This window comes from Sminthopsis crassicaudata, chromosome 1 (assembly GCF_048593235.1).
Source record: "Sminthopsis crassicaudata isolate SCR6 chromosome 1, ASM4859323v1, whole genome shotgun sequence".
Taxonomy (NCBI): Eukaryota; Metazoa; Chordata; class Mammalia; order Dasyuromorphia; family Dasyuridae; genus Sminthopsis; species Sminthopsis crassicaudata.
Genome location: NC_133617.1, coordinates 27,670,090 through 27,685,940, shown reverse-complemented (window position 1 = coordinate 27,685,940; position 15,851 = coordinate 27,670,090). Strand labels below are relative to the sequence as shown.

At 52.0% G+C, this 15,851-nt stretch overlaps 1 protein-coding gene across 1 annotated transcript in view; it reads right to left on the bottom strand.

Annotated features, from left to right (window-relative positions):
* The window catches only part of RBM19 (RNA binding motif protein 19), a 167,231-nt gene that overhangs the window by 119,792 nt on the left and 31,588 nt on the right, over positions 1–15,851 (bottom strand). The window contains 4 exon segments of the mRNA XM_074296978.1: positions 1,265–1,320; positions 2,140–2,219; positions 10,720–10,780; positions 13,886–14,049. Of these exon segments, the coding sequence (XP_074153079.1) occupies positions 1,265–1,320; positions 2,140–2,219; positions 10,720–10,780; positions 13,886–14,049 (361 nt within the window).

The following is a 15,851-nucleotide window of genomic DNA, read 5'->3' as shown; positions in this document are numbered from 1 at the left end:
TTGTAAAGTCCTTAATCGGGGCCCGGTCACAGCCGAAAGGTCTCCCTGAGTTCTTGGGGCGAGGGCACGTCCTCGTGGGACTCTGGTCCCCAGAGCCTGGAATCAGGGCCCTGGGGACACTCAGGCCGGCTCTCAATGCTGGGCTCCCCCAAGCAGGCAGATGTCCCAAGAAGGCCGCGGCAGGGCCCTTTAAGGGCTGCAAAGGGCTTTCCAGGGAGGGATCACTGCCCACTTTTCCCTTTCTTTTTTTTATTAAACTTCTTTATTCTCAAAACACATGCAGGGATAAGTGGTCAGCATTAACCCTTGCACCTTGTGTTCCAATTTTTACCCGCCTTCTCCCCCTCCTCCCCTAGATGGCAAGTAATTCACATGGTGAAAATCTGTGTTAAGCCCCGCGCTTGCACACACTCTAGCTACGCTTTTGGTGGGAAGGGAAGGGCGTGTAAGGGACTCCCAGGTGAGGAAAGCCCTCTCTCAATGCAGGCTGGCACGAACGCTGCACCTTGGGACCTTAGAACTTCGCCAGGGGTGAAGTGGCCCGTGCCCGAGGCAGGACCAGCCCCGAGGCCTGCTTTCTGGGCCCGGCACGCCGTCTGACGCCCGTTCTGAGGGTGACGAAGCCCTGGGACCGAGAGGTTGAGCGAGAGACCGATGGTCACCACGTACTAGGGGCCTGTGGCAGGTGCTCCGAGGCCCATTTATTCACGTCTGTCCCTCAGCCTTCAGCCACGGTGGATCCCACTGCCAGGAGGCAGGGCGGCCCAGTGGATAAGATCGTCGGGCCCGGAGTCAAGGAGACCCGCTTCAGACATGTACAGGCTGGCACTCTGCCTCAGTTTCCTCAACTGGGAAATGGGGATGGCCCCGGCCCTTCCTTAGCAAGCCTGTTGTGGGGCTCAAATGTGAATCTTGGCCCCCATAACTGTAACTGTCCCCCAAGAGAGCCTGCCCCGAGGAGAGGGCGTGACGGACGGCTCCCCCGGCCGCGCCTCTGTTTGTTTCCTCTGCCCAGGCCAATGCAATTAGAGCGCGTTTCCCCTCGAATGTTCCCCATTACTATAATAAATGTGTACTAGGCATTTACGCCGCGGACCAGCGGCTCCGGTTCATCACGGAGCGTGTGTTTGGGACGCGCGCTCTCGGCGCCACCTTGATGAGAAAGGGCCCACACGCTGCTGCGAGGGCAGAGGGTGAGAGGCTGGGGGGCCGCCCTGCCCCCGCCCGCGCCGCAGGGGAGGGAAGCAAGAAGGCACAGACTCACTTGATGGCCCTCTCGGAGATCTTCACTTCCAGCTTGTGGCCGTCCACCACGGAGCCCTGAGAAAAGAGACGCAGTGACTGCCCCGTCCTCCCGGAACCGCGAAGCCCGAGGACCAGGCCAGTCAACGGCCTGACCCGGAGAACAGCCATCTGCCCGAGGGTCCCACCCAGTAAAAAGCAGCGCTGGAAGTGCTCGGAGCGCTGGGGCAGGGGCCTGGGTCTAGTCTCCCCGAGAGACGGCGTCTCCCTGGGCGTCAGTCTCCGTGACTGCGCAGCGGGAATAACAATAACAGCACTGACTTCCAAGGGGACTGGCAGGCTCAATGGGATAAGTACCGTGCCGGGCAAACCTTAAAAGCGCGGCAGAGATTTGCTGTTTCGGTGCTTTGAACCAGGTCTTCTAGCGCCCGACCCGAGCTGCTTCCAGCCTCCCGAGTCCAAGGCCCCCAGCTCACGGAAGAGGAAGTCACCTTTCTGCCCAAGGACACCCTGCGCCAGTGTACCCACGGGGGGCCCGGCCACGGGGAGGCCAGGCCACGGGAGGACAGGCCACGGGAGGACCGGCCACGGGAGGACCAGCCACGGGGGAGGACAGGCCACGGGAGGACCGGCCACGGGGGGCCCACAGGCTGAAGCACCTGAGCGTCCATTCTCCGCCACGCAGGGAGATGAGAGACGGGGAAGGCCGTGAGGGATGGGCTGAGGAGGCCTTGGGCCCCGCGGGGAGGGGCCGCAGTCATGGGTCCGCTGGTCTCGCCCCCCCCCCCCACTCCCGCCACGTGTCCCGTACACTCTCACACCATGGGCAGTGGAGGGCGCCGTCACCTCCCACCCAGCCCGCCCTCTGCAGGATGCCCGGGGGCACAAGGCCTTTACCTGCAGCTGCTTGAGGGCTTTCTGGGCCTGCTCTGGCTTCCTGTACTCCACAAAACCAAAGCCCATGGAGAGTAAAGCACCTGGGGGGGCGACAGAGAGAGAGTTAGGGCTCGGGCGGCCATTGGGGGTAATGACAGACACCGCCTGCAGGGGCGTGGCTCCGGACACCTCTGACATCACCGGGCTGAAGCCACGGACCTGCCTGGGCGGGGTTCTCCCGGGCTCTGTCCCGGGCCCAGACTATTCACCCCTTGGTGAAGTCCTCAGTTCCCACACACTCAGTCACACACACTCACTAACTCACACACACACTCACTCACACTCTCTCACACTCACAAACTCACACTCACATACTCTCACAAACACACTCAAACACACACACTCACACACACTCTCACACACTCACACTCACTTACACTCACTTACACACACTCACACACTCTCACACATACTCTCACACACTCACACTTATACTCACTCACACTCACACACACACTCACACACACTCACACACATATACTTACACACACTCACACACACTCTCACTCACGCACACTCACGCACACTCTCACACACACACACTCACACACACTCTCACACACCCACTCACTTACACTCACTTACACACACACAAACTCTCACACTCATTCACACACACTCTCTCACACTCACACACACTCACTCTCACACAATCACACACTCACTCACTCACACACACTCACTCACACTCACACACACACTCTCTCACACTCACACTCACTCACACTTACACTCACTTACACACACACTCTCACACTCACTCACACACACTCTCACACACACTCACTCACACACACACACTCACACTTACACTCACTTACACACTCTCACACTCACTCACACACTCACACACACACTCTCACACACACTCACACACTCTCTCACACTCACACTCATTCACTTACACACACACTCTCACATTTACATTCACTCACACTCACACTCTCACACTCTCACATTCACACTCTCACACACACACACACACTCACACTCACTCACACACACTCTCACACACACTCACACACTCTCACACTCAGTCTCAAACTCACACACACACTCTCACTCACACTCTCTCACACATACTCACACACACTCACACACTCTCACACACACCCACACTCTCACACTCACACACACTCACTCTCACACACTCACACACTCACACACACTCACTTACACACACTCACACACACTCTCACACTCACACTCTCACACTCACTCACACACTCTCACTCACACTCTCACACACACACACTCTCACACTCACTCACACACTCTCTCACACACTCTCACACTCACACTCTCACACACACTCTCACACTCACTCACACACTCTCACTCACACTCTCACACACACACACTCTCACACTCACTCACACACTCACACTCAGTCTCAAACTCACACACACTCTCACACTCACACACTCATACTCACTCTCACACACACTCACACACTCTCACATTCACACTCTCACACACACACTCACTTACACGCACACTCACTCTCACACACACCCTCACACTCACACACACTCTCACACACACTCACACTCACACTCTCTCACACTCACACTCTCACACACTCACTCTCACACAAACTCACTCACTCTCACACACACACACACTTTCACACACTCTCACACACACTCACACACTCTCACATTCACACTCTCACACACACACACACTCACTTATACACACACTCTCACACTCACTCACACTCTCACACACACTCACACACTCTCACACTCTGAGTCTCAAACTCACACACACACTCTCACTCACACACTCTCTCACACATACTCACACACTCACACTCTCACACACACCCACACTCTCACACTCACACTCACTCTCACACACTCACACACTCTCACATTCACACACACACTCACTTACACACACTCTCACACACACTCTCACACTCTCACACACACACACTCACACTCACTCACACACTCTCTCACACACTCTCACACTCACACTCTCACACACACTCTCACACACACACACTCTCACACACTCACACACACACACTCACACTCAGTCTCAAACTCACACACACTCACTCACACACACTCTCTCACACATACACACACTCACACACTCTCTCACACACTCTCTCACACTCACTCACATTCACTTACACACACACACTCACACTCTCACACACACACTCTCACATTTACACTCACACACACACTCACACTCACACACACACACTCTCACATTTACACTCACTCACACACACACACTCTCACACACACTCACTTACACACACACTCACAATCACACACTCTCACACACTCTCTCACACTCACACTCACTCTCACACACACACACTTTCACACACACTCTCACACACTCTCACATTCACACTCTCACACACACTCACACACACTCACACACTCACTCTCACACTCACATTCACTTACACACACACTCTCACACTCACTCACACACACTCACACACTCACTCTCACACTCACATTCACTTACACACACACTCTCACACTCACTCACACACTCACACACACACTCTCTCACACACACTCACACACTCTCTCACACACTCTCACACTCATTCACTTACACACACACTCACATTTACATTCACTCACACTCACACTCTCACACTCACACTCACACTCACTCTCACACACACTCACACACTTTCACACACACTCTCACACACTCACATTCACACTCTCACACACACTCACACACTCACTCTCACACTCACATTCACTTACACACACACTCTCACACTTACTCACACACACTCACACACTCTCTCACACACTCACACTCATTCACTTACACACACACTCTCACATTTACATTCACTCACACTCACACTCTCACACTCTCACATTCACACTCTCACACACACACACACTCACACTCACTCACACACTCTCACACTCACTCACACACACTCTCACACACACTCACACACTCTCACACTCAGTCTCAAACTCACACACACACTCTCACTCACACACTCTCTCACACATACTCACACACACTCACACACTCTCACACACACCCACACTCTCACACTCACACACTCATACTCACTCTCACACACACTCACACACTCTCACATTCACACTCTCACACACACACTCACACTCACTTACACACACACTCACTCACACACTCTCACACACTCACTCTCACACACACCCTCACACTCACACACACTCACACACTCACACTCTCTCACACTCACACTCTCACACACTCACACACACACTCACTCTCACACACACTCACTCACTCTCACACACACACACACTTTCACACACTCTCACACACACTCACACTCTCACATTCACACTCTCACACACACACTCACTTATACACACACTCTCACACTCACACACTCACACTCTCACACACACTCACACTCTCACACTCAGTCTCAAACACACACACACTCTCACTCACACACTCTCTCACACATACACACACTCACACACACCCACACTCTCACACTCACACACACTCACTCTCACACACTCACACACTCTCACATTCACACACACACTCACTTACACACACTCTCACACACACTCTCACACTCACTCACACACTCTCACACTCACTCACACACTCTCACTCACACTCTCACACACACACACTCTCACACTCACTCACACACTCTCTCACACTCTCACACTCACACACACTCTCACATTCACACTCACACACACTCACACACACTCTCACACACACACTCACACTCAGTCTCAAACTCACACACACTCACTCACACACACTCTCTCACACATACACACACTCACACACTCTCTCACACTCACTCACATTCACTTACACACACACACTCACACTCACACACACACTCTCACATTTACACTCACACACACACTCACACTCACACACACACTCTCACATTTACACTCTCACACACACACTCACTTATACACACACTCTCACACTCACACACTCACACTCTCACACACACTCACACACTCTCACACTCAGTCTCAAACTCACACACACACTCTCACACACACTCACGCTCACACTCTCTCACACTCACACTCTCACTCTCACACACACTCACTCTCACACACACACTTTCACACACTCTCACACACACTCACACTCTCACATTCACACTCTCACACACACACTCACTTATACACACACTCTCACACTCACACACTCACACTCTCACACACACTCACACACTCTCACACTCAGTCTCAAACTCACACACACACTCTCACTCACACACTCTCTCACACATACTCACACACACTCACACACTCTCACACACACCCACACTCTCACACTCACACACACTCACTCTCACACACACACACTCTCACATTCACACACACTCACTTACACACACTCTCACACACACTCTCACACTCACTCACACACTCTCACACACACACTCTCACACTCTCACACACACACACACACTCTCACACTCACTCACACACTCTCTCACACACTCTCACACTCACACTCACACACACACACTCTCACACTCACTCACACACTCACACACACTCTCACACACACACACTCACACTCAGTCTCAAACTCACACACACTCACTCACACACACTCTCTCACACATACACACTCTCTCACACTCTCTCACACTCACTCACATTCACTTACACACACACTCACACTCTCACACACACACTCTCACATTTACACTCACACACACACTCACACTCACACACACACACTCTCACATTTACACTCACACACACACACACTCACACACACACTCTCTCACATACACACACTCACACACTCTCACACACACTCACTTACACACACACTCACAATCACACACTCACACTCTCTCACACTCTCACACTCTCTCACACTCACACTCACTCTCACACACACACACTTTCACACACACTCTCACACACTCTCACATTCACACTCTCACACACACTCACACATACTCACACACTCACTCTCACACTCACATTCACTTACACACACACTCTCACACTCACTCACACACTCACACACACACTCTCACACACACTCACACACTCTCTCACACACTCACTCTCACACTCATTCACTTACACACACACTCTCACATTTACATTCACTCACACTCACACTCTCACACTCACATTCACACTCACACACACACACTCACACTCACTTACACACTCTCACACTCACTCACACACACTCTCACACTTACTCACACACACTCTCACTCTCTCACACACACTTACTCTCACACACACTCACACACTTTCACACACACTCACATACTCTCACATTCACACTCTCACACACACTCACACACACTCTCACACTCACATTCACTTACACACTCACATTTACACTCACTCACACACACACACTCTCAAACTCACACACACTCTCACACATACTCACACACTCACATTCACACTCACTTACACACACACACACTCACTCACACACACTCACACTCACTCACACACTCTCACACTCACACACACTCTCACACTCACTCACACACACTCACACACACTCACACACTCACATTCACACACTCACACTCACTTACACTCACACACACACTCACACACACACACTTTCACACACTCTCACACACACTCACACTCTCACATTCACACTCTCACACACACACTCACTTATACACACACTCTCACACTCACACTCACACTCTCACACACACTCACACACTCTCACACTCAGTCTCAAACTCACACACACACTCTCACTCACACACTCTCTCACACATACTCACACACACTCACAGACTCTCACACACACCCACACTCTCACACTCACACACACTCACTCTCACACACACACACTCTCACATTCACACACACTCACACACACTCTCACACACACTCTCACACTCACTCACACACTCTCACACACACACTCTCACACTCTCACACACACACACACACTCTCACACTCACTCACACACTCTCTCACACACTCTCACACTCACACTCACACACACACACTCTCACACTCACTCACACACTCACACTCAGTCTCAAACTCACACACACTCACTCACACACACTCTCTCACACATACACACTCTCTCACACACTCTCTCACACTCACTCACATTCACTTACACACACACACTCACACTCTCACACACACACTCTCACATTTACACTCACACACACACACTCACACTCACACACTCTCACATTTACACTCACACACACACACTCACACACACACTCTCTCACATACACACACTCACACACACACTCACTTACACACACACTCACAATCACACACTCACACTCTCTCACACTCTCACACTCTCTCACACTCACACTCACTCTCACACACACACACTTTCACACACACTCTCACACACTCTCACATTCACACTCTCACACACACTCACACATACTCACACACTCACTCTCACACTCACATTCACTTACACACACACTCTCACACTCACTCACACACTCACACACACACTCTCACACACTCACACACTCTCTCACACACTCACTCTCACACTCATTCACTTACACACACACTCTCACATTTACATTCACTCACACTCACACTCTCACACTCACATTCACACTCTCACACACACACACACTCACACTCACTTACACACTCTCACACTCACACACACTCTCACACTCACTCACACACACTCTCACTCTCTCACACACACTTACTCTCACACACACTCACACACTTTCACACACACTCTCACACACACTCACATACTCTCACATTCACACTCTCACACACACTCACACACACTCTCACACTCACATTCACTTACACACTCACATTTACACTCACTCACACACACTCTCAAACTCACACACACTCTCACACATACTCACACACTCACATTCACACTCACTTACACACACACACTCACTCACACACACTCACACTCACTCACACACTCTCACACTCACACACACTCTCACACTCACTCACACACACTCACACACACTCACACACTCACATTCACACACTCACACTCACTTACACTCACACACACACTCACACTCACTCACACACTCTCTCACACACACTCTCACACTCACATTCACTTACACACACTCTCACATTTACACTCACACTCACACACTCTCACACTCACACACACTCTCACACATACTCTCACACACACTCACACTCACACACACACTTACACACTCTCACTCTCTCACACACACTCTCACACACTCTCACACTCACACACACTCACACACACATATACTCACACACACTCACTCACGCACACTCACACACACAAACTCACACTCACACTCACTCTCACCCACTCACACACTCACTCTCACATTCACTCACACACACTCTTTCACACTCACACACACTCACTCTCACACACACACTCACTCTCACACACTCACACTCTCACACACTCACACACACTTACACTCACACACACTCTCACTCACACACTCTCTCACACACACTCACACTCACTCACACACTCTCACACACACTCACACTCAGTCTCAAACTCACACACACTCTCTCACACACACACTCATACTCACTCTCACACACACTCACACACTCTCACATTCACACTCACACACACACTCACTTACACACACACTCACTCACACACTCTCACACTCACTCTCACACTCACTCACACACACTCTCACACTCACTCACACACACACTCACTTACACACACTCACACTCACTCTCACACTCACACACACATACACACACACTCTCACTCTCACACACTCTCACATTCACATCCCCACACTCTCACACTCACACACATACACACACACTCACACACACACTCTCTCACACTCACACCCCCACACACTCACACACAGTCGACGGCACACTTTCCCTCTCATTACACTCCGTGGGCTCCACGTCTTTTGCCTTTCTTTGCATCCCTCAGGCTTCCCACAAGGCCTGACCCATAGTAGGCACTCACAAAGCTCCCTGCCTGCCTCCCCCTCTGCCGTGGCGGGCTCCCCTGCTGAGATGGGCTCGCTGACTCTCGCTCTTTCCCAAAGCGGGCACTGGGGGATGAGGTACTGCCCACATTGCCAGACTCTGCTGCTTTTCCCTCCCTTTTTAGGCCTGGCCTGCCAGGTGGGGAAGGACAAGGGGCAGATGTGGGTAAGGGGCTGTAGGGACAGAACTGAGCACCACAACTCACGAGAACTGTCACCATCAGTTAGTGGCGGGCGGGATGGGGAGAGACACAAGAGAGCCACAAGTGCGGAGGGAGGCGTATGAGTCCTCCAGGTGTGAGGAGGGTTCCTGGGCCATGATTGCGTCTGGCTGCAACGCTGAGCAAGGGGCCCTGAGGAGGTGCTGGGAAGTCGGGCCTTGAAGGTTTCAGCCAAGGAAAATATTCCGTAAACTGACCAGCAGGCTCTGGGAGGACGCCCTTCCCTCTCCTGCCCCCCTTTCTTGTGACCCCACGCTTGCCCTCAGGGGACACGTCTTGTCCCAGGAACCACGTTAACTCATTCCTGACTTGGAGCTTACCCGCTTTGTTCTTCTTCTTGGATACACTGCAGCTCTTCACTGTGCCGACTTTGGAGAAAACCTGCAAAGGAGAGTTTTAACTTAAATCATACTCTTAAAAAAAGTGTAAATGATCTTCTATCTTGGTGGGAACCAAGAACAAAGCTCATATGTCATTGATACGTGAACCAATTAAGGCAGCACAGAGAAAAAGGTAAGCAGAACAGGACCTTAGAACGGGGATATCAAGACTGAGAGTCTCAGAAGAAGGGGCCAGAGCTGCGGGCCCCTTAGAACAGGGCTATCAGAGCTGCGGGCCCCTTAGAACAGGGCTATCAGAGCTGGAGGCCCCTTAGAACAAGGGTATCAGAGCTGGAGGTCCCTTAGAACAAGGGTATCAGAGCTGGAGGACCCTTAGAACAAGGGTATCAGAGCTGGAGGTCCCTTAGAACAAGGGTATCAGAGCTGGAGGTCCCTTAGAACAAGGGCTATCAGAGCTGGAGGCCCCTTAGAACAAGGGCTATCAGAGCTGGAGGTCCCTTAGAACAAGGGTATCAGAGCTGGAGGACCCTTAGAACAAGGGTATCAGAGCTGGAGGACCCTTAGAACAAGGGTATCAGAGCTGGAGGTCCCTTAGAACAAGGGCTATCAGAGCTGGAGGTCCCTTAGAACGAGGGCTATCAGAGCTGGAGGTCCCTTAGAACAAGGGTATCAGAGCTGGAGGTCCCTTAGAACAAGGGCTGTCAGAGCTGGAGGCCCCTTAGAACAAGGGCTGTCAGAGCTGGAGGTCCCTTAGAACAAGGGCTGTCAGAGCTGGAGGTCCCTTAGAACAAGGGTATCAGAGCTGGAGGTCCCTTAGAACAAGGGTATCAGAGCTGGAGGTCCCTTAGAACAAGGGTATCAGAGCTGGAGGTCCCTTAGAACAAGGGTATCAGAGCTGGAGGCCCCTTAGAACAAGGGCTGTCAGAGCTGGAGGTCCCTTAGAACAAGGGTATCAGAGCTGGAGGTCCCTTAGAACAAGGGTATCAGAGCTGGAGGTCCCTTAGAACAAGGGTATCAGAGCTGGAGGTCCCTTAGAACAAGGGCTATCAGAGCTGGAGGCCTCTTAGAACGAGGGCTATCAGAGCTGGAGGCCCCTTAGAACAAGGGCTATCAGAGCTGGAGGCCTCTTAGAACAAGGGCTATCAGAGCTGGAGGCCCCTTAGAACAAGGGCTATCAGAGCTGGAGGTCTCTTAGAACAGGAGCTATCAGAGCTCGAGGCCCCTTAGAACGAGGGCTATCAGAGCTGGAGGCCCCTTAGAACGAGGGCTATCAGAGCCGGAGGTCCCTTAGAACAAGGGCTATCAGAGCTCGAGGCCCCTTAGAACAAGGGCTGTCAGAGCTGGAGGCCCCTTAGAACAAGGGCTGTCAGAGCTGGAGGTCCCTTAGAACAAGGGCTATCAGAGCCGGAGGTCCCTTAGAACAAGGGCTATCAGAGCTCGAGGCCCCTTAGAACAAGGGCTGTCAGAGCTGGAGGCCCCTTAGAACAAGGGCTGTCAGAGCTGGAGGTCCCTTAGAACAAGGGCTATCAGAGCCGGAGGTCCCTTAGAACAAGGGCTATCAGAGCTCGAGGCCCCTTAGAACGAGGGCTATCAGAGCCGGAGGTCCCTTAGAACAAGGGCTATCAGAGCTCGAGGCCCCTTAGAACGAGGGCTATCAGAGCTGGAGGCCCCTTAGAACAAGGGCTATCAGAGCTCGAGGCCTCTTAGAACGAGGGCTATCAGAGCTGGAGGCCCCTTAGAACAAGGGCTATCAGAGCTGGAGGCCTCTTAGAACGAGGGCTATCAGAGCTGGAGGCCCCTTAGAACAAGGGCTATCAGAGCTCGAGGCCCCTTAGAACAAGGGCTATCAGAGCTGGAGGTCTCTTAGAACAGGAGCTATCAGAGCTGGAGGTCTCTTAGAACAAGGGCTATCAGAGCTGGAGGCCCCTTAGAACGAGGGCTATCAGAGCTGGAGGCCCCTTAGAACAAGGGCTATCAGAGCTGGAGTCCCCTTAGAACAAGGGCTATCAGAGCTGGAGGTCTCTTAGAACAGGAGCTATCAGAGCTGGAGGTCTCTTAGAACAAGGGCTATCAGAGCTGGAGGCCCCTTAGAACGAGGGCTATCAGAGCTGGAGGCCCCTTAGAACAAGGGCTATCAGAGCTGGAGGCCCCTTAGAACGAGGGCTATCAGGGGTGGGAGAGGGAGCAGCACTTCTCCTGGGGAAGGCCATGGCACAGACAGCTCAGGATAAAGGGGCTGCTTATCTTTTCCTTTGTAACATGGGCAGCTGGATGGCTCACAGACAGCGTGCTGGGCCTGGAACCCGGAAGACCCGAGTTCAAATGCAGCCTCAGACACGGGCCGCTGGGCGATCCTGGGCAGGCCCCTTCCCCTCCGCCTGTGTCAGTTCTCCATGGTCCACTAGAGAAGGAAATGGCCGAGTACCCGGGGCCTCTGCTGTCAGGAAGGCCCCGCAGACAGAGTGCTCCATGGAGTCGCAAGGAGCCGGACACGACTGAACCACAGAAAGAGGCTTCCGGCCTCCTTTCAGGAGGGTCTCAGCAGTGCTGAATCTTTGACTGGCAGGGCAGTTCGGTGAGAGAGTTTGGGACTGGCCAGGAGACCTGGGTCCGGGGCAGCCAATCACCCTGTGGGAGCCTGGGTGGGTCCTTTGCCAAGCTGGGAGTCATCTCCACCTTACTGACAGATGGATGCTTTTACGTCCCCAGGGGATGGGGGGGAGGGAGGGTGGTCAGGGGAAGTGCCTCACTTGGGCCTAACTGCCTAGGAGCCCCGGAGGCAATGAAAAAGCCGGAGGGTGGGACAAGCAGCAGGGGACATCATGGGATGGAAGGGACAGGCTGGGGACAAAGGGAAGCCTTTCCAGGGCCAACAGAGGAGAAGCTCAAGAAGGGGGGGGCCACAGCATCTCACAATCACAAGATGGGGATAAGGAGGCCTTGGGGAGGACGGAGGCTGCCTGGGGGGATGATAGAATGTGAATCTGGGACGCCTCGTCTCCACGCCACCTTTCTGGGAACCCTCTAGACGTCATCCCTGAGAGGTGCTCAGCAGCTCAACTCCTTCCTGTGTAGGGGCCCTCATGATCCCACCCAGTGCCAAGGGAGCATCGCGTTTATCCCTCCTCACCCACAGATTACTCACTTCTCTCAGCATCTCCTCCGTTGTGGAGAAATTGAGGTTTTTGATAAACAAAGTACAACCAGGAAGACTCTCATCTTCCTCCTCTTCATCATCCTCTTCCTCACCAGGAGCACTGGGTTCTTCCGGGGCTGCTGGGGTGCTTTCTGCAGCTTCGCCCTCGGGCCCTGGGCCCCAAACAGAAAGAGAGCAGCGTCATGGCAGGAAAGGGGTTAACAGGGATGAAGAGCAGCGGGGATCGAGGTAGGCCCAAGCAAGGGGCTGGAGGCCAAGGAGAGAGTGCTTGTGAACAAGCCCCCCACTCACCCCTTCGCTCCCAGACCTTCCTTGGGAGGCACGTGGCCTTGTTCCAGGAATTGATTACTAGTTATCAGAGACTAAGGCAGGCTCTGGAGCAAAAGTAAAAGAAAGAAGCTACGACAAAGGGATGGTAATGAAGACTCAGAGCTCTTCTAAGAGATAAAGGGAGAAATGGGGAGGGGGGAGGAGAAGGAAGCCAACTAGAAAAATGTGCCCTGAAGGTTTCATGGGATGCCCAAAGAGATCAGAGAAGGATGCGCTCAAACCCAGCTATTCACAGCACTCTTTGTGGGCTGGAAAAGAAGGGAGCCCAATCCCAGGGAAGGATGAACAAATCATGGCCTGTGAATGCAAGGGAAAGACAAGGAAGTGTGTGTGTGTGGGGAGGAGGGCTTCAGAGAAACCTGGGAAGACCTGAATGTTCTGATGCAGAGGGAAGGGAGGAGGACCAGGAGAGCAAGAGACTCCAGCAACAATGGCAGCTAAAGGCCCGGGAACTCCGAGCAACAAGATGAGCAGTAACAGGCCACAGGTGAAGAGAGGGCAGAACAGGCCGGCAAGATGCAGGCTAAAGTAGGGACTCGGTGGGTTTGTTACAAGGGCTTTTTTCTGGGAGAATGGGGGAGGGAGCAGGAAGGAGGGAGAGACAGGAGAAGAGGGTGAAAAGAGAAGGAAATAGAAAAGAAGAAAGAGAGGGAGGGAGGAAGAAATAAAAGGAGGAGGGAGAGAAAAGAGGGTACAGAAAGAAAGAGAAGGAAAGAAAAATTCAGATGGGGAAGAGACAGAGAAAATAGAGAAAAGGGAAAAGAGAGACAGAGAGGAGGAGGGAGTATGAGGAAGAGAGACAGAGACAGAGGGAGAAGGCAGAGAAAAAGAGAAGAGGGCAGATAGAGACAGGGAGAGGGAAAAAGAGCTAGGGAATTAAGACATCTTTTTTTTTTTTTTTTAAAATTTAAATAGAATAGAAGGAAGGCCAGACAGAAGCAGACAAAACAGGAGCAGCTTTGAAAGCTACAAGTTGAACTTATTATCTAAGAAAAGCAAGCTAAACATATTAAAGATGGGTAACCACCTGAACGATTACAGGGTACCGACAACACGGACTGTTGGAGGCTGATGCTCAGTTCTGGCTGGGGTCTAAGGAAAGATGGTTTTGGGAGGGATGATGAGCGAATGTTAGGTTTTTACTATAGTCCAGTCCTCCAACAGTCTGAGGGACAGGGAACTGGCCCCTGTTTAAAAAGTGTGAGGACCACTGGGCTAGAGACCATTCCCCACAGTTAGTTCAATACACGTAACTTCCTACTCCAAGTATGTGACTGTGATTTCACAAAGGATAAAGGTTCCCAGAGGGACAATTTTCATTTAGGTCCAACAGGTTAATGGGCTAAGCCCGGTTAAGCTTAAAGGCACTTTCACTCCAGAGCTAGAATTCTAAGAACAGAATATCAGGGCAGGGAAGGATCGGGGAACAGGGGATGTCAGAGCCAGGAGGGGCCTTAGAGACCAGATAGTCTAATTGCACTTACTAGCTAATTCATCCTGGGCAAGTCACTTAACCTTGCTTGCCTCAGTTTCCTCATCTATAAAATGGAGCTGGAGAAGGAAATGACCAACCAGTGTAGGATCTTATTGTAAACCCAAGGGGTTTACAAAGAGTTGGACATGG